Source organism: Hyperoodon ampullatus (assembly GCF_949752795.1).
Source record: "Hyperoodon ampullatus genome assembly, chromosome: 5".
NCBI classification, from domain to species: Eukaryota; Metazoa; Chordata; class Mammalia; order Artiodactyla; family Ziphiidae; genus Hyperoodon; species Hyperoodon ampullatus.
This window is the reverse complement of record NC_136918.1, coordinates 21,092,889-21,117,845: the sequence shown is the minus strand read 5'-3', so window position 1 is coordinate 21,117,845 and position 24,957 is coordinate 21,092,889. Positions and strand designations below refer to the sequence as shown.

The 24,957-nt window shown below is 39.8% G+C and overlaps 1 protein-coding gene across 1 annotated transcript; it reads left to right on the top strand.

Moving 5' to 3' along the window:
• Nucleotides 1-21,550: 21,550 nt before the first annotated feature.
• Nucleotides 21,551-22,330, top strand: LRRC3B (leucine rich repeat containing 3B; the record flags this gene model as incomplete). Its single annotated transcript, XM_079705181.1, has 1 exon — nt 21,551-22,330. The coding sequence occupies one exon, from the start codon at nt 21,551-21,553 to the stop codon at nt 22,328-22,330; it is 780 nt and encodes a 259-aa protein (XP_079561307.1).
• Nucleotides 22,331-24,957: the final 2,627 nt, after the last annotated feature.

Genomic DNA, 24,957 nt, shown 5'->3' with positions numbered 1-24,957 from the left:
AATAATGACCTTTTCCAAACCACCCCAATCATCACTGCTTAGAGTAGACTTTTCAATCACTCTCTCCTACTTCTGCCTACAGAAAGGCAAGCACAGCCCCTGCCATATATAATTGCTGATCTGCTGGAACAGATCTACCTGGATCCCCAAAGAGATAAGAATCTACTACGTGGATACTAGAAGAGTCAGCTCTTCCTGTGGTCACAGCCTCGGTCTCCCCATCACGGGATGAGTGCCATCTGTTTCTGCAGCTGGAGAGAACTCGGTGTCTCAGTCCTGCCAAGGTTGCCTTGATTCCGGGGAATTCCCTGCCGCTGAGCACAAGGAGGCCTCGTAGACTCATAGACCCTTCATCTCCCTCAGGGTCACTGATTAGATGAGACACGGCACAGGCAAAGAGGGAAATGCTGCAAATTTAAAGTGAAAAGTACTGTTGGTACAGATTCAGTCTCTGTCTGCCACTGCTTCCCCATAAATATTTTACCTTTGTGTTTTGACTCTGTGTTTCTGAAACTCATAGGCCAGGCCAATGTCACAGGCTTGATGACAGTGTGTCTGGGAGACTGGGCCCCACCTCGATGTGTTAAACACAATGAGCCCTCCCAGGGCCCGACCTCCTGCGACTGTGGCCGTGCCTGGTTGTCGTCCTTCTGATCTTGCTAGATGCTGGTTTTCTTTTTTTTTTTTTTTTAACATCTTTATTGGAGTATAATTGCTTTACAATGGTGTGTTAGTTTCTGCTTTATAACAAAGTGAATCAGTTATACATATACATATATCCCAATATCTCTTCCCTCTTGCATCTCCCTCCCTCCCACCCTCCCTATCCCAGCCCTCTAGGTGGTCACAAACCACCGAGCTGATCTCCCTGTGCTATGCGGCTGCTTCCCACTAGCTATCTATTTTACATCTGGTAGTGTATATATGTCCATGCCACTCTCTCACTTGGTCCCAGCTTGCCCTTCCCCCTCCCCATGTCCTCAAGCTCCTTCTCTACGTCTGCGTCTTTATTCCTGTCCTGCCTCTAAGTTCCTCAGCACCTTTTTTTTTTTAGATTCCATATATATGTGTTAGAGGCTGGTTTTCTTGAATTGGTCGCTGTCTTCTCCCTTTCCTCAGTGTGAAAAGCTACCTGTTTTCCTTTTGAGCCCGACTGCAAGAGAAGCAGCTCACACTTAATGGTGCTCTGTCTCTTCCTGTGTTTCCACATGGGTTGCCATCTAGATGAAAGCAGGGGAAGTCTGCACCCCATCAGGCTCTTAGGTTCTGGAGAAACTTCTGCTTTGTTTTCAGCCATTCAGCCCTTCACTGAGGAAAGAGGTCCTGAGCACCTGCTGTGTCATTGGCCCCAAGACAGCCCTGGGGATGCACACACCCACCCTCGCCTGGGCATTTGCTCTACCCTGCCCACCCTCCCACCTGTTACTTTAGGAATTGCTGAGGTGGAAAGGGTAAAAAGGAAAGAAGTGCTTGCTATGTGGAGGTGGGGGAGAGGTGTCCCCCTCATGCTTAGATCAACTGTTTCTACGTCAGGGAGTTGGGAGACCAGCCCAGACTCACGTCCCTCCCATTCTCACATCCGGAGACCCTATGCAAAGCAAAAAGCCTCAGGTGGGGTAAAAAGAACACACTGTCACCTGACCAATCATTATTTCAGCTGAATATGTATAAAACTTGGTTTAATGCAATAGCGGTTTGGTCACAATTCCTGAAACCGTCCTATAGGCAATGAAGTTTGTGACTGCAGCTTAATATTGTGACAGTTTACATTTTTTTAATTGTGAAAGCATTTAGAGGAGACAAAATGGGAATTTGTTATCTTTTTCTGGGAGTGCCTTTCTCTTCTCTGCTTGACTTTCTTATCTTCGCCTGGACTGATTCTTACTTTTTTAACTTATGTTACCTGGCTGGTTGGCTCCCCAAGATAGAGTGAATGCTAGGATGGAGAACACAAATTCCGTTTCATTTACATTGGCATCTTATGTCTGAGTGAGGAGATGGGGAAGTCTTACTGCATCCTGCAGACAATTAAATGAGTTTGGAAAGTTTTCATTTGGTTTGTTGTTGACAAAAACGAAGTCCCTGGATGGCTGTTAATTTTTCTGGGTGATTCCCAGAGGAAAACCAAGCCAACACAGGGCCCTACATTTCCCTACGGAACTTTGGTGAACTACGTAGTATGGAGATCTCAGTTCTGATTTCCATTTTTTGTTTTGTTGAGTTTCCTTACGTAAAAGGAAGTTTTGGGGAAGAAACCTATGTTTAACTGAGAAGATAAAGGACTCAGGTGGAGAACAGGAAGAGGTAAGAACAATTCTAGACTAGATCCAACCCACTGATCTAAAAAGCACTGCTTCATTAACCCATTGGTGTAATTTCATAAGCAGGAGGCGGCCTGTCTGATGATCTTTCTGTTAGAATTAAATTGTCATCAGTAATATCCAAGCAAGTTCTTTGTATGACTTTACTGATATTGGTTGTTTTTTCCATTCTATCTTCTTCTTTAAGGAAGACAAGTTTTTTTTAATGCAGATTAGCATATTTATTTATTTAAAAAAAATTTTAATTTTATATTGGAGTATAGTTGATTCACAATGTTGTGTTAGTTTCAGGTGTACAGCAAAGTAATTTAATTATACATATTCATATATCTATTCTTTTTCAGATTCTTTTCCCACGTAGGTTATTACAGAGTACTGAGTAGAGTTCCCTGTGCTACACAGTAGAGGACTTAAGTTTTTTGAAAAACATGTATCACAGGATAAAATTAATGAGGAAAAGTTACATATTGCATGATCCCCCATGTGATCACTGAGAAGATGAAATTTGAAAGTAGGGTACTTAACAGAATGAAGACTCTAAGTCTGAAATCAAAGGCAAATCACATGAAGATTGAGGATGATTTATACATCACTTGGTTTCTGCTAACAGATTGGAGGGCTAGCAATTCTACTTGGTTTGACAGACAGTCATTCTGGAAAGGAAAAATTATGAGGTTCTAGAAGGAAGGATAATCTGAATACAAACGAGTTCTCTGTTCACCTTAAATTGAAACCAGGGTTCAGGTGTCAGCCCCAGGTTATCAGCCTGGATTATTCGGTGACAATTTATGTGAAGTCACAGGTCTGGGCAGGCTTGCTGATGGGTGAATGGCCAACCTGAAATTGAAGAAAACAGTCCCTCGGGGTTCTCCCTTCAGGTGTCTGTCATGGAGATCAGGTTTCATTTGATGGGAACTTTTTACAGACAAACAATAGGGGAGAATCTCAGAGTAACTATACGCTGGCAGTAGCTCCTGAATTAATAAAACATTATTTATTTCAGTTCTGTTTCATCACGACTGTTAAAACATGACATTTAAATTCTTCACTGAATCTCTAGAAACTTGGGTTTCCCTGTAGCTGTCTCTTTGATATCTGTCTCTGTGTCTGCATGCTAGTTTCTGAAGCCTGGCAGAACCGGCAAGCGCTAGGATGGCTATAACACAAATGCCCAGAACTACCACACAGGCTCCTTCTCCAAGAGTAGGTTTCAAGCAGAAATCACTCAACAAAGAGAAATAACGAACATCTATTGTGCACTGACTTTGTGCCAGGTACTATTTTAATTGCTTTGCCTAAATAATCTCAATCCTCTCTACAAATAGAAGTAACTATTGCTTTTATCCTCATTTACAAATGAGGAGACTGAGTCAGGCGACGTCCTGGACAGAGCTGGGGTTCCATCTCAGACAGTCTGACTCCTGAGCCCCTGCTCATCGCCGTCGGGCTACACACACAGAGCACTGACTTCATGCTGGCCACTGAGCCATAGGCACCAGGGATATGGAAGCAAACAGTATTTAGATGTGTTATTCAGATCTGACCCTGGCATTGGATGGATATCTTTCATCTAGGTATCGGTTTTCCTGGGCTACTGGGAGGATCCCATAACAATATGGAACGTTATTGATGATCACGGTCAGCAGATAGAATTAAATAATTTGATTTCTACTGATAATGTAACCGCTCATGTCCTTCAGCACTGAGCCATCACAACATTCTTGAATGAGGTTTCTATGAGACTTTAAGAAGTTTACTCTTCTAACAGTTGTTGGTATAAATCTGTGAAACATCAATCAGGCCTTGTGATGATTAACATAAATAGGTTAGCTTTTTAAACGGTTAAAATGGTCATGCGTATCAGCTAGCTTTTGCGACATAACGGTGTCCCCGGACTCGATGGCATTTATTGCTTACAAGTTCATGAGCACCTGGGTGGCCCTCTGGTCTTAGCTGGGTTCGCCCATGAGTCTGTGGTCAGCCGCAGGTCTGATGATCTGGCTGGGCTTTCTCACATGCTGGGAGTGTGTCTGGCTCTAGGCTGGGACAGCGGGCCTCTCCTTCACAGGATCACTCATTAGCCAGTAGGCTAGCCAGGGACTGCCCCTACGGTGGCTGGGGAGAGCCCACGAGCAAAGGCCAGAGTGTATACTGACTCCTGAAAAGACCTAGGCTTAGAACTGGCATAACATAACTTCTCCCTTATCTATGGTCAAAGCAAAGCCCAAGGCCAGCCTAGATCCGAGGGGTGGGGAAACACACCCAACCTCTTGGTGGGAGGAGCTTACAGGTTACCTGGCAAAAAAGCAGGAACAATACAAGGCAGGGGATTGTGGGAGCCATTTTTGAAAAGAATCCACAGCAAAGTAATCCGTTAACTCAGAATTTCCCAAACATACCTGGTCCCCCTGCCAAAGGTCTCCCTTGCCCCGTAGTTTTTATAGCATAACCACCCACAGAATATGATATTTGCTAAATTCATATTAATTAAAGAACATTTTCCATGAAAAATGATTAGTATTATGCCCATTTTATAGATGGAGAAGCTGAGGTTCAGAGCTAAGTAACATACCCTAAAAGTCGTAAAACTAATAAGTAGTAAGTTACTAGCATTAATTAGTATCTAATAAGTTGTTGAATGTCAAAGTTTGACAAGCTTAGGTATGTCTAACTCCAAAGCCCGTTCTTTGAATTACCACTCTGTAAGGTTTTCAAGGCCTTTAAGGGTCATGTTATTAGTGATTTTTTCAAAAATGAAAGTGGTGCCTGAGGATGAGGAAATAGAAGAGGAGAAAATTCAAACATAATAATAGCCCATTTGTTGCAGTCTATTTCTAGGCATGAATGTTTTAATCAAGGGGCATTTCTTTCATTAAACAAAATGATCCTTTGTGATTGCTATGGATTATTAATTTTTTCATCTCTTCCTGCAATAAGTATTTGGTGGTGGTGGGTGTTTCTGTATGGTAATATTATTTGGCTTGAGAAGGATCAAGTGCAAATAGAATTCTCATTTGCAAAACTTGTCACCTATATTCCTTCAGAATATTTGGGGAAAGTAAGAGTAATAGCAGCAGTAGAGGTAGTGTTAAATGTTCTTTAATTAGATCTGAATTTACCAATTATCATATTCTGTGCGTGGTTATACTATAAAAACTACGGGACATGGGAGACCTTTGGCAGGGTGACCAGGTATGTTTGGGAAATTCTGAGTTAACAGGTTACTTTGCTGTAATTTCTCAGAATCTTATGTAGGCTGATGACCATTGTAATTCTCAATGAGTCCATTTCTCAGACTTCCATAACTGCAGAATATTCATTTATTTGGTGCCACTCACAGATGCCTAGTATTCCATAGAACCCTTGGGAAATCTGACCTTGATTCTGATCCCTTTGAAGGTATGTTTGGAGTCAATAGTATTTTGTCAAGCATCTGCTGTGAGAGAGGCACTATTAGAACCACATCAGAAACCCGTGAAATAGGTATTATTCTTATTGATAGTTGAGGAAACTGAGACTCCGAGCAGTTACTCTGTTTGCTCAAGATCCCCCAGCTGGTACCAAAACTGAAAGTTGACCCTGGTTTTATCTAACTTCAGGCCTACGGTATGTCCTGTAGCCTTTGCTGAGATTCAGAAAGTTTAAGTGACTTTTTAGGATGACTCAGCTGGTCAGAAGAGACACCATGTCTTACATACTTTTGTAGTCCCTGTAGCTCCTAAGAGAAAATAGCTTATCAGTCAGTACCTACAGGCCAATCCCTTTTTTTATTACCTAGTTATTATTATCCTCATGCTCATGGCAAAAATTGCAATAGTAGAGAAGAGAATAAGATAAAAAGTAAAAATTCTCCATACCATCTGCTCCAGAACCATACTCTAAAGATAAGACTATTATCCATTTTGTATATGTTCTTCCATAACATTTTAACTATACAAGTGTGTGTGTGTGTGTGTGTGTGTATCCTTCTGTTTTGTTTTACACAGATGCGATCATATATGTACATTTTTCACTTAATTTATCTTTGAAAACTTTTATTAAAATATAATTGATGGGGGCTTCCCTGGTGGCACAGTGGTTAAGAATCCACCTGCCAATGGAGGGGACACAGGTTCGATCCCTGGTCCGGGGAGATCCCACATGCCACGGAGCAACTAAAAGCCCCTGTACCACGACTACTGAGCCTGCGCTCTAGAGCCTGTGAGCCACAACTACTGAGCCCAAGTGCTACAACTGCTGAAACCTGCGTTCCTAGAGCCCGAGCTCCTCAACAAGAGAAGCCACCACAATGAGAAGCCCATGCACCACAAAGAAGAGTAGCCCCGGCTCGCTGCAACTAGAGAAAGCCTGCACACAGCAATGAAGACCCAACGCAGCCAAAAATAAATAAATTAAATAAATAAATTTTAAAAATATATATGTAAGTGATGTGTAACATTATTTCAGGTATACAACATTGATTTGATAGTTGTATATATTGCAAAAAATTGTTACAAGTCTAGTTAACATCCATCATCACATATAGTTACAAGTAGTTGATTTACAGTATTATATTAGTTTCAGGTATATAATGTAGTGATTCTATATTTTAATAGATTATACTCCATGCAAAGTTATTATAAAATATTGGCTATATTCCCTGTGCTGTCCATTACATCATTGTATCTTATTTTGTTTAATACCTAGTAGTTTGTTACCTCTTAATCCCCTTTCCCTAGTTTGCCTCTTCCCCCACCCCTCTCCCCACTGTTAACAGTTTGTTTTCTGTATCTGTGACACTGTTTCTGTTTTATTATACTCGTTTGTTTTAATTTTTTAGATTTCACGTACAAGTGAAAACACACAGTATTTGTCTCTCTCTGACTTACTTCACTATGCATAATACCCTCCAGGTCCATCTATGTTGTTGGAAAAGGCAAGATTTCATTCTTTTTTGTGGCTGAATAATATTCCACTGTCTATACGTATACCACATTTTATTTATCCATCCTTTATGCAAGTTTTGATGGACACGTAGGTTGTTTCCATATCTTAGCTATTTAAATAATGCTGCTGTGAACACTGGGGTGCATGTAGCCTTTCAAATTAGTGTTTTCCTTTTCTTCGGATATATACCCAGGAGTGGAATTGCTGGAAGAGTCCACTACCATATGGTAGTTCTATTTTTAGTTATATGAGGAACCTCCATACTGTTTTCCATAGTGACTGCACCAATTTACATTCCCACCAACAATGTACTAAGATTTCTCTTCTCTAAATCCTTGCCAACATTTATTATTTATTTTTTAACAACAGCTATTCTGACAGGTGTGAGTTGATATCTCACTGTGGTTTTGATTTGCATTTCCCTGGTGTTGAGCATCTTTTCATGTGCCTGTTGGCCATCTATGTATCTTCTTTGGCAAAATGTCTATTCAAGTCTTCCCTGTTTTAATTGAGTTGTTTGTTTTTTTGATGTTGAGTTGTATGAGCTGTTTTTATGTGTTGAATATTTACCCCTTAACGGTTATATCATTTGCAAATATCTTCTCCAATTCAGTAGGTTTTCTTCTCATTTTGTTAATGGTTTCCTTCACTGTGCAAATGCTTTTAAGTTTGATTAGGTCTCATTTGTTTACTTTTGTTTTTATTCCTTTTGCTTTAGGAGACAGATCCAAAATATTTATTTATATATATATATATGGCTACAGTTTATGTCAAAGAGTGTTCTTTCTATGTTCTCTTCTAGGATTTTTATGGTTTCTGGTCTTACATTTAGGTCTTTAATCCATTTGGGGTTTTTTTTGTTTGTTTGTTTATCCTGTGAGAAAATGTTCTAATCTCATTTTTTACATGTAGCTGTCCAGTTTCCCAGCACCACTTATTGAAGAGACTATCTTTTCTTCATTGTATCTTCTTCCTCCTTTGATGTAGATTAGTTGACCATAGGCACGTGGGTTTATTTCTGGGCTCTCTACTCTGTTCTACTGAGCTACGTGTCCATTTTTGTGCCAGTACCATAGTGTTTTGATTGCTGTAGCTTTATAGTATAGGCTGAAGTCAGGCAGCATGATACCTCCAGCTTTGTTCTTTTTTCTCAAGATTGCTTTGGCTATTCAGGGTCTTTTGTGGCTCTATAGGAATTTTAAGACCATTTGTTCTAGTTCAGTGAAAAGTGTCATGGGTATTTTGATAGGGATTTCATTAAATATGTAGATTGATTTGGTTAACATGGATATTTAAACAATATTAATTCTTGCAATCCATTAACACAGGATATCTTTCCATTTCTTTGTGTCATCTTCAATTTCCTTCATCAGAGTAAAGGTCTATAACCTCCTTGGTTAAGTTTATTCTTGGGTGTTTTATTCTTTTTGATGCGATTTTAAACTGGTTTGTTTTCTTGCTTTCTCTTTCTGCTAGTTCATTTTTAGTGTATAGAAATACAACAGATTTCTCTATGTTAATCTTGTATCCTGCAACAGTTATTTGGTGGAGACTTCAGGGTTTTCTATATATAGTATCATGTCATCTGCAAATAGTGACACAATATTTTTTCTTGGGAAGAGAACTTTTAAGATCTATTCTCTTAGCAACTTTTAAATGTATAATGCAGTGTTATTAACTATAATCACCATGTTATACACTCCAGGATTTATTTGTTATAACTGGAAGTTTGTACCTTATTTGGCATCATTTTTATCAGGATTTGTAGATTGTTTCTTTGTTTTGTATTGATGTATCATATTTATTTAATCAGCCTTTGTGTGATGGATTTTTAGGTTCCTTGTAGGTTTTTTATTTATTCATTTATTTATGTATATATTTATATATATTTGCTGTAACAAACAGTGCCTCAATGAAGAAACAATATTATACATATATCTTTGCACAGTTATGTGTTTAATGGAAAACAAACCAATGCAGGGTACCATATCATAGAAAAATAGTGTACTATTGCCAAGAAAATATTATAGGAGCTGTAAATAAGCAGGGGTTTTTTAATACACATTTTTTGACCAAGAAATAGTATCCTGTTTATGTGGTGGGCTGGGCTCTTACCAGGGAGCAAAATGACGGTGCCACTGGTCCCATTAGGTGCCTTTATGACCAAGATCAATGATGGCTAAATGAGGAGAAGGCAACTTAGCCTCCTGGAGCTGCTACCTTCCCCACTGGACAGCTCTGCATGGTTTGTTTTTGATGCTGTAGACACAGATGCAACACGCATTGGACAGCTGTAACCAACTTTTTTTTGTCATTTTAAAGACATTGCTCATTATGTTATGCAATGGACCTTTCAATTATGTAGACCATGAACTGAATTCAGATGACAAGTTGAGAATCCTTTAACCCTATTAATTTCACCTCTAGGAATTTATCCAAAAGAGATAAATGCGTTGATGCAAAACATTCTTTCCAATTCCACATTGTTTATGAGAACAAAAATGGGGACAAAACCCCAAAATATCTAACAAAATTATAATTAGCTGTTAGATTTAACATATAACCCCATTCACTGGGGCCTCTTTAGCTTCAAGCATAAGGTGAAATTTAAAAAATATTATCCCTTATGCTGTATGGTAACCCTTTCACAGGACCTTCTAAAAATCCTAGAATTTGAAAAAGTTTATCTCTGCCAATAGCCAGTCATCCTTCACTGTATTAGATAATTACCATTTTGTAACGACATTATTTATCTTCCTCTGGCTACCTGGAAACTCAGAGCTAAGCCAGGTACTTAGTTGCAGCAAAAGTCCTTAACCCAGTGTAATGGGGAGTCAGATAGAACGGACTTCGAGTTCTGTTTCCCACTTACTCTACTGTATTGGTTTCCTATGGTTTCTGAACAAATTACCAACAACTTTGTGGTTTAAAAAAAGCACGTGTCTATTATAATTCTGGAGGCCATAATTTTGAGTCAGTCTTTCTGGACCTAAATCAGTCTGTTGGCAGGGCCATATCTCCTCCAAAGGCTCTAGGGAAGAATCCATTCCCTGATGCTTCTAGCTTCTGGTGGTGGCCAGCATTCCTTGACTTGTAGCCACATCACTCCAAGCTCTAACTCAGTAGACATCATGCCTTCTCCTCTTCTGTGTCAACTGTCCCTCTGCCTCCTACTTAGAGGGTCACAAATATTATTCAGGATAATCTCTCCATCTCAAGATCCCTAACTCAGTCCCATCTGCAAAGTCTCTTTTTCCTAAAAGTAACATTCATGGGTTCTAGGAATTAGGACCTAGATATTTGGGGGGCATCTTTTAGCCAACTACAACCTACCTTATGGCCCCTAAAGATTTATATTCAACCCCATGCAAAATATATTTATTCTACTCCAACTTTCCCCAAAGTCTCAACCCATTATTGCATCAGTTCAGAATCCAAAATCTCATCTAAATAGCATCAGCTTTAAAGTCCCAAATCTCATCATCTAAATTATTCAAAGTAGATATGGGGAGACTCCAGGTATGATCCACCCTGGGGCAAAATTACTCTTTATTTTTAAAGCAAAGCCTTTGGTTCAGTGCCTTGCATGTAGTAGAAATGTTAGCTACCATCAGAATTATTCCCTTCATTGCATTAAGGGGAGGGTAACACTTGTAGCCTCCACATTGCCCTAGCAGAGGGAAGACAAGATATAAAATGATGATAACAATAACAGTAGTAGTAGCAGAAGTGGTGGTAACAGTAACTCTTGCTGAGAGTTTTTCATGCAACCGAAGCTTTAAGTTTTTTGTTTTTAATTTTTATTGGAGTATAGCTGCTTTACAATGTTGTTCTAGTTTCTGCTGTACAGCAAAGTGAATCAGTTATACATATACATATATCCCCTCCTTTTTGGATTTCCTTCCCATTTAGGTCACCACAGAGCACTGAATAGAGTTCCCTGTGCTATACAGTAGGTTCTCATTAGTTATCTCTTTTATACATGGTATCAATAGTGTATATATGTCAATCCCAATCTCCCAGTTCATCCCACCCACCCTTCCCCCCTTGGTATCTGTAAGTTTGTTCTCTACAACTGTGTCTGTATTTCTGCTTTGCAAGTAAGTTAATCTGTACCATTTTTCTAGGTTCCACATAGAAGCGATACCATATGGTATTTGTTTTTCTCTTTCTGACTTACGTCACTTTGTATGACAATCTCTAGTTCCATCCATGTCTCTGCAAATGACAATATTTTGTTCCTTTTTATGGCTGAGTAATACATGTTATCTAAATTAATCCTCATGAAACCCCTTTGTGCTACGAACTATTATTACCCCCATGTTCATTTGAGAAAACTGTGGGATAGAGAGGTTACATAATTAGTAAGGAGCCAAGCGATGATCTTCATGCTGCCCAATTAAAACTAGGTCCACCTGACACATGAGTCTCATGTCAGTGTACCCTCCTTTTTCTAGTCTTGATATTCATGAAATGCAGTTTTAAAGAATCACTGCTCCTTTCACCTTGGGTTTCCATTTTGTGTATCTCTGAGGAGATAAGTCAAACTCTGATTAGCATTCCTAAGATTCTCCTGCTTTACCAGGAAGGGGTTTCTTCTCCCCTTGAAGTTCCTTTTTGTTGTTGTTTATTTTAAAAACATAGAATCTCCCCTCCAAATTTTCATTTGAAAAAATTCAAAACTTTCAGATAAGTTGAAAAATTGGTACAATGAACAGGTTCATCCCATCACTTTCCATTTACCAATTGTTAATCTTTTGCCACTTTTGTCTTTTTCTTTCTACATATAAATATAGTTTTGTTTTTGCTGGACTATGTGAAAGTTGCAGTCGTCTTGACTCTTGACCCCCAAATCTTGTACCTTCTAAGAACAAGGACTCTCTCCTTTCTACTTATATCATGATAAAACCAAATAAATTTAAATTTGATACAATAATAGCTAACATTATTTTTATGCAAAATTTCTCCCAGTCGTTCCTTTTCTAGCATTTTTTTTTAATCCAGAAGTCAATCTCTCACAACACCTTTGTTACCAAGGCTGTTGCCCCAGAATCATACCCCTGCCCCTCCCTCGAATGGAAACCAATTACTCTTACTTAAGTTTAAGGAGGAAGCTACAAAGAAGAAAAAACAAGAACTGGTTGGAACCTACTGGACCCAAGATGGCAGAGAATTTGACTTCCAGTGGGTCTTGAGCCTCATTATATGCTCATTATATTAGCTAAATGACACTCCCACCAGCACCATGACAGTTGACAGTTGCCATGACAACAGCCAGAAAAGCCCATATAAGGACTGCAAAGGAGTGTTGCCTCAGGTCCTAACCACACTCCTGTTCTCAGATAACTCACAAATATTCTTCCCACTCTTTCCAAACCTCTCCCTTTACTGTGAATCTCCTATATATTTGCTGTCTCCAAATATACAGGAGACGTTGACTTGCGAACTAAGTTCCTGCTTCTCCATTCTTGGCCATTGAATAAAGCTTGCACTGTTCCAGTCTCAGCATTGGTTTTGTTATTGGCTGTGCAAATCTGATAAGAAAAAGAACCTCCCTGGCCGAGACAAAGGGTCTCAGCCCAGGCTAGGACCCCAGTGTGGGTTCAGGCAACTAATTCGGTAACATTTTTAGTTGCCACGTCTCTTTTTTCTTTAATCTAGAACAGTTCCTCAGCCTGTTCTTATATGATTTTGGTTGTGTTTGTTGTTTGTTTTTTTGTTTTTTCCCTTCAGTGACTCTTTGAAGAATCCTGATCATTCACCCTGTAAAATGTCTCAAGTTCTGGATTGGTCAGGTCGTTTCCTCTTGATTAGATTCAGGTTAAATATATTTTGACATACTGTATCTACTGAAAAAAAAAAGCACAACCTAAAAGTTGAGATTTATGTTTTATTTGCAGACAACACCAAGGTCTTAAGCCTGGGAAACAGCCTTTCAGATCGTTCTGAGTGACTGCTGTGAAGAGGTCAGGGGGAAGCCAGGATATATAGGAGTTTTTGCAACAAACACCAGGCAGTTGGAACACCAAAAGATTACTGTTCATTAAAGAAGACCAGACATCTCAAGTTAAGGAATTTAGTGCTTTTCTATATATGGGAAGATGCAAGACTCTGGGCTTGTTGAAATCATTCCTTTGATATGCACCTCAGCTTTCTGGGACCAGTATCCTGTGTGTTCACATTCTGAGTCTTGTCAGGGTGCACAGTGTGTGTGTGTCGGGGGTAGAGGGTGGCTGCAGCAGCTGGTGGCCTGATGGAAGGCATCCAGTTTCTATCCTGAGTTCCCTCAGGGCTCATCTGGTGGCTGTAATGTGATAGCTGCAGCATCCTTTGTTTACTGATACGGCAGCAACATTTTTTCATTGACAACTGTATAAGTGACGTGAGAACTATTTCATAGTTGATTATGCTTAAGAAAAATAAATGTGAGGCTCTGGAAAAAAATGATGATTGATATTTGAGAAAAACAACTAAATACTAAAACTCATAATAGAGCATAATCTTTGAACAGTCATTGACAGTTTCTGAAGCACATTTCACATATATTTATTTTATTTTATCCTTATAATTATGAGACCAGTGAGGTGGATATTATTGGTCATAGTCCTAAGGCAACTAAGGCATGGGTGTGTAACTGAGTCAGTAAATTCCTAGAATTCAAGGAAGCTGGACTTTGAATCCAATTTCTGGACCTTGGGTTTGGATCTGAATCCTATACTTTTGCCACCAAGTCATTGGCTAGGGTTAAGTAGGATAAGTTTTTAAAAAATGGTAACAATCATTCACCCCACTCAGAAGTACAACTGAATACAGCATAAGTTAGTGCTATCTAAAAGCAGCTTTCAAGTTGCCTCTGGACCCTGGAGCATCTTTGGGACCGTACATTTATGTAGATTATGTGTTAAGAGTTTGCAAAGCTCTCATGGTTGTAAATGCCTTAGGCACTTACTGAGAAATAATAACAGAGAGGCAGAAGGAAACTGAGACAGATGGGTTCCCACTCAGCCTTCCTATAAACTTGCAGCATGTTGACTAATAAATACAGATGTTAGCCAAGATATAATCTTATCTTTAATCTTTGTTAGTACCCAGAGAGGGATAGATGCTGGGTTCAAAAAAAAGGTGCTGTTTACTTATTAGTGTCAACTGGGAAAAAAAAACACAACCTAAAAGTTTCCACTTAAGTTTTATTCGGGGACCTTACTGAGGACTATAGCCCAGGAGAGACAGCCTTTCAGTTAGCTCTGAGGGACTGCTCAGAAGAGGTAAGGGAGGAGCCCAGATACATAGGAGTTTTTGCTGAAAAAGAACAAAAAACAAACAAAAAAACCCCAGGTAGTCAATCAAAAGATTACTGTAGTCACAAACAAACAAACAAACAAAAACCAGAAATTTTAAGTTAAGGATTTTTAGTGCTTTTCTACATATGGGATATGGTTTGTGGTAGAAGAGAGGTCGTTGGGTGGGGTGGAAGGGTGAAAATGATTTTGCTTTTAGGGATGCCCAGTTTGAAGCCTCGGTGGAATCTTTTGCTGATAGATGTTACTGAGTCCGAGCTCACTCTGCTCGCTGCACAACAGGCCAATAAATCAGGAGACGAGGTGTTGAGGCAGGGAATAGCGACTGTATTTGGGAAGCTGAGCATCTGAGAAGATGGCAGACTAGCGTCCTAGAGTACCATCTTATCGGGGTCTGGATGCCAGTTTCTTTTATAGAACAGAGAGCGGGAGGAGGTGAGGAAGTAAAGTAAAAAGGCCATGAATCTTGCAAAATATCTCCTGGTTTGGGCCAGCCTCAGGGAGGGGATGTGTTAATTTCTTCTTTTTTGCAGCCATCCACAGGTGGGTGGGGTCCGGGGGTTTCCCTGTGAGCTGAACAAAGGCACTTCGGTTTAACATACAGGCAGAGGGGCAGGGTTCCCTGAGGCAGGCCATTATGTATGCCTATAGCTATAGACAGAACGGAAACAATGGAAAGCAAAGGTCAAAGTAAAAGAAACAGATCCAACATGGGGCCAGATTTTGTTCTTCCCTGTTACAGTAGGTGGCTGTGGATGGAAATGTAGAACTAAAGTTCAAGGCAGGGCTCTGTGTTAAAGATGTGGAATAAGGCGTTGTACATACAAACGAGGCCTCCAAGAGCAGTGGTGAAAACTACCTCTGCAGTTCATTCACCTGAATTATTCAGGTCCCAACTCACTTCCCCTAATTTTTGGTCAGGAATTATGCAGATTAATGGCATATGCAACAGATGCTTAGCTGATAGAGAATATAGAAATTGGTATATAATTTCTCTAATAGGTTGGAAAGCTAATTTTGGAAATGTGGCATTGAAAATATCATGTACTCAAACGTTAGTCTTTTGGAAACTAATGAAAACTGACCAACTGAGAACAAGCAAAGGCTATTTATTCAGCACTTTCTATAGCAAGGGTGTCAACCACCATCTTCTGCATTTGGCAGAGCTTCAAATGCAGGCAGGGGTGTGTAAAAGCTTTATAGTGGAAAAAAAGAAAACCTTCAAATATGCCCTGATTAGAGGCTCTTGGTGTGGGCAAGCTAGAGGTGGGCAAAATAGAACCAGAGCATCCTATGTGATTGGTTATGGGAGCGGATTTGGTTTTCCCTGGTTTGGTCCTATGCTAGAAGCAGGGACAAAGTTCAGGGAAGCTGGAATTATTGATCAAATCCTGATGATTTTGGTACAAACTACAGGTCATAGTTTAACTTTCCCGGCTGGTTGCTGCAGGTTGCGGGTTAGGGTTCTCTTTTTATATAGGATCTCACCACTTTCCCTTTGTATATTCAGTCTTTCTTGTTAAAAAATGTTCAGCTTTTCAAAATTTATCATCTTCTCATTTGCCTGTCCCTCTGGACCACCATTGTTTTAACTCATGTGCTCAAAACTTGCTTTCAGAGGCATTACATTTGGATTGCTTTTTTCAGCTAACCCCTGGTCCTTTTGTATTAAATCAGTTAAATCTTTATTGTAAAACAAAACCAAAAGCAAACAAAACACCTTTATACCCTAAGAAGTTAAAACCATACAGAAGGGTATAAAACAAAAAGACAATTCCTCTTCTCCCCCTACCAGCCCCTGAGTTCCACTATTCAGAGTTAACCACTATTAATAGTTTCTTATACATCCTTTCATAAATGATTTATGCATATGTAAATGTATAAATTATATACCTGTGGTTGCATATTTACCTCCTCTTTATAAAAATTTTACACAAGTGCAATTATACTATAATCCCTTTTCTATTAACCCTTTTTCAAGCTGTTTTTGGAGGTCATCTTTGGAGATATTTACATCAGTACAAGTCAATCTAACTTGTTCTTAAATTTGAAATAGATATTCCTAAATTGCTCCTACAGAAAGAGTGCCCCATTTATTCCCTCATCAAGTGTCTGAGAGTGCTTTGTTCTTCACCCTTTCATTGACGCTAGATAGTCTTCCTAATTTTAACCAAAATGAGAGGTACTTTGACTTGAATTCATTTTACTGTCAGTGAGATCAAGAAGCTTTTCATATATTTTATTGTCCATTTATATATATATTGTTTTTCTGTCCATTTTTCTATTGGATCCATTTCTTATTCCGCTGGGGAGGTGTTCTTGTATATTAGAGAAATCAGCCTTTTATTTTAACATTGGTCATTTCACTTTGTATATTTGCCATACTGAAGTTTTAATTTTAAGTACTTACTTTTATGGTTTTTTATGGGTTTGAATTTTATGTCCTAAATTGAAATACCTTCCTGTTTTTCTATTTTTGGCCTTTTAATCAAATCCTTCTGTTTGGTAGCAGAGTTGCATGGAAGGTAATTGGAAGAAATTGGTGTGTCTGGTATTTCTCTCTGAATCAAGGCATATAGCTATCTCCGAAGAGTTCATGAAGCCCTGAGTGTCCCTGGGTATCCCCTAATGATGAGAAGAAAGAAACAGGAAACAAGACAGAGTTTTTAATCAGCCACTGAAAGAACAGTCTTCTCAGGCAGGCTGCCAAGTGCATTTTTTTTTCTTCTGGAAACAGTATTTGATGGTTGACAGACACCCAATCCCAGCATTAATGCTGTAGCTCTGAAACTCGTGTGACAGGGAAATGGGAGCAAGAAATGGATATAGGGGTAAAATGGCCCTCTTTGGGGGCTCAGCTCAGACCTGAACAACACATTCAGAAATCCTGTAGCTTCTTGGTTGCCCCAGACATATTTGAAAGGCATGAGGGTATGAGGATAGGGTAGTATAATGAGTGGAGAAATTTGAAGGGGGAGTCAAGAGGTAGAAAAGATGCTGTTTAATTTGGGCTGTCCTCTTGGTGGGTCTTCTTCCTTTTCAGGAGGGCAGGCGGGAATTGCTGCCACCACTGTTGCATCACCAGTGTGACCCCAAGCCTTCACTGTGTTCCCCCCACTCATTCTGAAGTTAGCAATGAGGCAGTGTTTCCACCAGCAGTATGACTTGTTTGCTACTCTGGGTTTGCGGGTAGACCTGATGATGAACAGAGCAGGAGGGAGCTTTAGGTTTCCAGGCTTCTGTTTAGCTCTGTCCTCTGCTGGATGATCACTGATTTCTGCAGAATGCCCGGTGTTTTACTCTGAGGCACATCTCCCCACGGCTTCCTTTCCTAGGAATCACTGTTTACCTTTCCAGTACTTTAAGGCAATGCCGAGCTGATAATCCCTTTGGAAAATAGTAATTCAGCACAATAGAGTAGAGAGGCAGCTCTTCTGTCCTTCCTGCTGAAGATAACCTTGATTCAATGTATTTGGACATCTAAGGGCTCAGCTCTGTACATCCTGCAACTTTTGTCACTTTATACTGGATGAGAGTGGAGGCTCTAGAGGCTGTCATGGCAACCCAGTGATCCAGCCAGTCCCAGAAGATTTTATTCCCTTTTTATGAATCAGAGAGAGAAAATGAAACACTTTGAGTCCAACCTCTTTGAATGCAAGGAATATTCAGTATTTGTACACCCAATAAGCATTCCATCTGGTGTTCAGGTGGACCATTTGGGGCATGAACGATTTCATCTCAAGAAACTTTGCACCATTTCTTGTCTGTGACCATGACCATTGGACTGATCATTCTGGAGAAACAATAGATTAAGTCTAGAGATGTGTACTGGGGAAAAGTTCTATTCTTCAAATAAGAGTGTGCATTTGTGATTTTTCCAGAGGCCACCATTTTGACATGTAAAACCAACAGACATTTGATGAGCCAGTGCTTATGTTTGAAGTAATAAAAATAATTACCATAGGGAAGAAAAACCACAGCTAGATTGCTCAATACTTCATTGGTTCATTCATACAATAGATATTTATTTAGCCCTTCATACAGGCCAGGCACAATGCTAGGAGTTCAGAATGTATCTGGAATAATAATAATAACTCTAGCTGACAAATATTGTGCACTTACTATCTATCAGGCATTGTGCTAAATGCTTTACATGGATTATCTCATATAATGCTCAAGTCAACATTGTTATTAGATGTTTTATAATCTCTCTATGAAGAGAAGGGGAGTGAGGTTTAGATAGCATAATGCTCATCAGGATTAGAGCTGAAATACAAACCCAGTGTACTTTTTCCTTCTTAATTGTTTACTATTGTCTCTACACAAGGTAGAAACAAGTCCCTGCCCTCCCAGAACTTAGAGTCTAAATTAGAGAACACTTTCCTCCAGATAGACTTGGAATCAGTCTCTGGAGAGATGTGGAGTGTCCTCCAGAGAAGGCTTTCCTTCTTTGAGCACATACTCAGGTCGCACCTACTCAGGTGATGGAAGTCGCTTGATGACAGGGACTCCCTTTGTTTTCTCTAATCACACCCATTTCTCCCATCTCCTGTGTCCTTCTCATGTCCTCCTCACAGCCACATTTGCCTTGTCCTACTGCCACACTCTTTCTTCTCTGAGTGTCCTCCCCTCCACACCTGTTCATGCTTTTTCTCACCCATCTAGACAATTACTACAGTCCCTAAATGCCATGTGATGAAGTTTTGAAGGAAGGAAAACATGGAAGGGAGGTAAACTTTCACTTCAGATGAAATGAGCTGTTGACACACGGTTTAGTATGCCTAGGGGTTCATCTCTAGCATCTCTGGCATTGGAGGGACTCAGGATTCCAAAAGCACATTCATTGCATTCTGCTGTTGCTAATCTTATTTTTTCCATGATGAACAACCCAGTTCATTATGTTTTCAGCTCACATTAATCTTCCTTTCTGTGAGTTTGGTAACATTTGGAGTCATTTCCCTCTGTATTTATCCATCTGGGATCTTTAGAAAAGACAAGTTTGCAGAGAGTCATTTGTTGCTCACTGCTGTAAGAGGAATGAATGTTCTCCTTGTTTCTCAGATCCTGAGAGACAATCCTCGGAAGTCAGGCATGGATCCCCTCCACAAGGCAGAGGGCCCTCTTCCTGGGATCCAATGGGGTCCTCAATGTGGGATGGAGCAGCAACGTAACAGCATCAGAAGTTACAGCAATCCCTGGATTCTGTTTGCCCTCATGGAGCAGATGGAATTGGGAAAGAGGGGTAGTGGAAAGAATTGTGAGATTAATGAGTCAGAACAAAGTCTTTGGTTTGATTCCTGTCTCTACACCTGCAAGCTATTTGACCTTGGACAAGTCACATAATCTGTCCAAGATCCACTTGCCTACCTGTGAGGATGCCTGTCCTATTTACATGAGAGAGTAGTTTTGAATGTTCATTTATGTTCTTATCTCCATTTTGGGCTAAGTTCATAACCTTGCTCATATCACTAAAGTTTTGCAATTACTTTTGGCCTTTTTCCAACACTAATACATGTGTGTGTGTGTGTGTGTGTGTGTGTGTATGTATATATATATATATATATGTATATATATATGTATATATATATGTATATATATATATATGATTAGAAGGAAAAATAGGCTATTGAGGAAATCTTAGAGCCTAGTATTTCTTTTTTTGGGGGGGTTAAATTTTTGTTTAATTTTAGAACATTTCCCTAGAATAGATTACTTGAAAGAAAATTACAGTGTCAAAAGATATATATATAGAGAGAGAGATTACATGTACATAAAATTTAATGTTCTCAATAGATATTGCCAAATTTCTTTCCAAAACATATTCTCAAAAGATGTGTTAATGAGGATGCTATATTATACTATTTTTATAAGCATATGGATGGCATTTTAAAAAATTATATCGATAGAAGAAAAACATTCATATCTCATTTTATAGTTGCATTCCTTTGGCTACTAATTACATCATTTTTTTCCAGTTTCATTGACATATAATTTGCATACAGCACTGTATAAGTTTATGGTGCACAGCATAATGATTTGACTTACATATAAGAGGCTAGTATTTCTTGATTCTCTTTTTATACTAAAAAAAAAAGGCTTGGAGGTGTGTGTCATATTTAAAGATCTATTGGAGAGGGGATACATTGTTTAGAAAACAAAGAGAGAATCCTTTGGAAATCCAGTTAAGGACATCCTTCCAGGTATAATGTAATCTTAAGATGTCACAAAGGAGGCAACCCTTTTGGAGATTCCATGCTGTAGGTCCTTAGCAACATTTTGTTGTGAAGGATGGAATGCACTAATACGTTCCGTAGTTCAAGTAAGAGATTTCTTTACAGAAAATATTCCAAATTGGGCATCCATTCAAAAGCCATGAAAAATATTGTTATCTATGGTCATTAACTGTAAAATATCAGTATGATTTCTCACTGCTGCCCAAGTGAAGGGCTCAGTTGCCTTGATGCCTCTTGATTGCCTCTTGATTGTAGGAAGAAGCAAAGGGGTAATTAAATCTTATTGCTGTAAAATTTACAAAGGGTTCAGGATGTGGTGAAGGCCAGTAGAAATGAGAGAAATCTGGACTGTTTGCTCTAATTCTGCACAACGAACAACAAGTCAACATCCTTTGGAAATGTAATTTATTGACAGTCCTCTCCCCCAGGACCTGGGATTTGAGCAGGAGACTCCCATTACACAGATAACTCCCAGTGGTGTTGATGGAAATTACCTGCATAACCAACTCTCCTGCCCACATAAAACGCCAGATGCCTGAGAGCACTTTTAATTGCAATGTACCTCCCTTTGCAAAAGAGCTAATTGCATCTGCTTTCCTTTCCTTTAGGTACCCAAGCATGGACCGGAATAATGAAGAGATACATGTATTAGCTGCAGCCCTTTGAACCACACAAGAAGGAAATCAACAGTGTGGACAGGGCTGGAAACGTTACCACAGTTGCTTGTTGGAATAAATGAAGAATGGGCTTGTGATTATGCTGACATCCCAGCATGAATCTGGTGGACCTGTGGTTAACTCGTTCCCTCTCCATGTGTCTCCTCCTACAAAGTTTTGTTCTTATGATACTGTGCTTTCATTCCGCCAGTATGTGTCCCAAGGGCTGTCTTTGTTCTTCCTCTGGGGGTTTAAATGTCACCTGTAGCAATGCAAATCTCAAGGAAATACCTAGAGATCTTCCTCCTGAAACAGTCTTACTGTATCTGGACTCCAATCAGATCACATCCATCCCCAATGAGATTTTTAAGGACCTCCATCAACTAAGAGTTCTCAACCTGTCCAAAAATGGCATTGAGTTTATCGATGAGCATGCCTTCAAAGGCGTCGCTGAAACTCTGCAGACTCTGGACTTGTCTGACAACCGGATTCAGAGCGTGCACAAAAACGCTTTCAATAACTTGAAGGCCAGGGCCAGGATTGCCAACAACCCTTGGCACTGCGACTGTACGCTCCAGCAAGTTCTGAGGGGCATGGTGTCCAATCACGAGACAGCGCACAATGTGATCTGCAAGACCTCCGTGCTGGATGAACACGCCGGGAGACCGTTCCTCAACGCTGCCAATGACGCTGACCTTTGTAACCTCCCTAAAAAAACGACTGATTATGCCATGCTGGTCACCATGTTTGGCTGGTTCACCATGGTGATCTCGTACGTGGTGTATTATGTGAGGCAAAATCAGGAAGATGCGCGAAGACACCTTGAATACTTGAAATCCCTGCCGAGCAGGCAAAAGAAAGCCGATGAACCCGACGACATTAGTACAGTGGTGTAGTGTCCGAACTGACTGGCATGGAAAAAGAAATCCGTTTGGGATTGCAGTAGAATAAGTGGTTTACTTCTCTCCTCCGTTGTAAACATTTGAAACTTTGTATCTCAGTTTCTTTTGAATCATGCCACTGTTGAACTTTTAACAAACATAACAGCATAAATCATTTTTGTTTAGGTGATCCACCCCTCAGTTGTACTCCTGGTGGTATATTCCTGAGTCAGCTACTTCTCTGAACCTTAGTTCTATCCATCTCAGTATTTAATAATGAAATTTATTTTTTTAATTTGAAACCAAATAAAAGCCTAACTTTGAACCATGAAAAACAGAGTGACTTATTGGTCCAGAAAACAGTACAGTCATTCCATTGCTTTAAAGAGAAACAAACAACTCTTGTGAACCTAAAGAATGATCATAATAAGAGATGTTATTAAGTTCTATTGTACACTGGGGCACCATAGCTGAGTTATCAGCCAAATAAAATATCTGTCAGACTTCAAAATACTAAGCCTTAGCAAACTTAAGTGCTAATACATAGCGTGGCAACCTGCAGAGGCATAAGTTGGGATGTCTCTAGGTGTTTGCTACCTAAAAGTCGGTGTGTTTAGCAAAACACACTACGTCTACTCTATGCTAGACACATGGGGAAAAAAAGGAGCACATATTCTGTCCTCAAGATTACCTTCTGGTGGACAGAGGTGTGTGACCAACATAGAAATAGCCATGCCAAAAAGGAAGGTCTTAATAATCATGTAGCATCAACTGTGTGCAAGCATGGTGCAAGGCATTTGTATACTGTGACTCCAAACCCTGACTCCCAGAGGAGAAAGTGACAACCACCTCATCTGCAGAGGAGGAAGCAGTGCACGAAAGAAGTCCAGTGATCTGCCAAGTAGAAAGTATCAGAACTCGAACTTGAACCAAGTCTCCCTGACTCCAAAGACTGAGGTCTTCTCATTATGTTCTGACTGGGTTGGCTGATTGAGGTATAACTTACATATTAAAAAATGCACCCATGTTAAGTGTACAGTTCCATATATTTGACAAATGCCAACACCTGTGTATCAAGATAGTCTGTCCCTGATATTGTTCAGAGATAGGAGAAAGCTCATTTGGTGCTTGGAGGAGGGAATTGTGTTTCTTCGGGTTTAAGCTGCAGTTAAAGGTCATTCTTGAGGCTTGGGTGGGATCTCATCAGATGCTGTAGGTGAGGAAGGTAAAGGAAGCAGAACACAGGGATAAAAGTAGGGAGGTGTGGGGGACGAAGGGGTCTATGTAACAGGGAGCGAGAGACAGGGCTGGAGCCACATCATGGGGACTCGACCCCAGACTCAGGAATAAAAGTAACTAATACTGTTTATGGAACACTTACTATACACCAAGCACTTTCTTTGGGTTGTCTTGGTTAATCCTACCATTACCCTATGAGATAGTCTTCTGTGAATGATGAGTCAGAGACGCAGGAGTTTAAGTAGTTAATTCAGGATGAGAATTATTATAGAGAAGTATTATAAGCTTGTAAGAAGTATTGCAGATATTGAAACACAGTCAGTCAACTGCAGAACCAACGGACCTCTTAGCTGCTATACTGTATGCTTTGCAGTCGTAGACTTTTACTACTTCAAGTTGCTGGTTTGCCAGACCTAGAGGTTTGCACACTCCCAAGTGATGGTTTCATTAAGAAATAACAGCAAAAATAGCCCTTTGAGGGGATTAAGTAGGAAGGAAGGATCCTTTGCCATTTTGACGGACATAGCCTTCTCCAGCTCATATGAGGTTATCTTTGGGCCTTCAGAAATCACATTTCTGCCCTTGGAAAGCACCATGGTTTCTATCCATAACAATAGTGTCTTGAAAAGTTTAGCAGTGTGAATCCTGAGGATCAGCCAGCCCAAGATTTGCCACCTGACATTCAGAGCAGTATGGCTGGGCTCACGGCACGCACCTCACGGCCACCGGCTTTTCATGCCTGCGTTAGCCTTACTAAAAAGTATGAGGTCTCGTGTAGAAGCCTGAGATGTGAAATTCAGGATGTGGGCCCTAGAACTCCTGCATCCCTGTGAGAAGGAAGCCACATTGTCTGCCTGTGCTAACTGGATTTGAACGCCTTTCAGCAACACTGGAGCTTTGCTGAAGATTTAACACCCCCTGGAGGACAACCTTATAATATATCTCTGTGAGTATTACCATAGAAAGATGACTAACAGAATATGCTTTTTTTTCTCCCTAAAGAGTAGAAAAATCAAGGTTTTGCTAAGATAACCTTTTAAAATAGTTAATAAATTAATTGTGTTTATCTGAGTGTGTGAATCACATTCATTTTAGAAAATCTTTCATAAATCACAAAATCCATTTCAGGTTGCTTCTTCCAAAATAATCTGTATATTCTTAGGAATAAGAGCTTATTTTTCTACTGCTCAATTACATTAGTTGAGTGAAAGTACCTGTCAAGGGAAAAAACCTCTGAAATGTGTTGACATATAGTGCTGGTCTTGTCCAGATGTGGCCAAGGTCAATTCCCACATTTTAGTTTGTAATTCTCCACGTACGTAGAGTTAAAAGCGCATCCTAGGTTAATCCCTTTCCCTGCCTGTATAGTTCCAGTTAACAGTGCCATAAGTGCAAGTATTTTA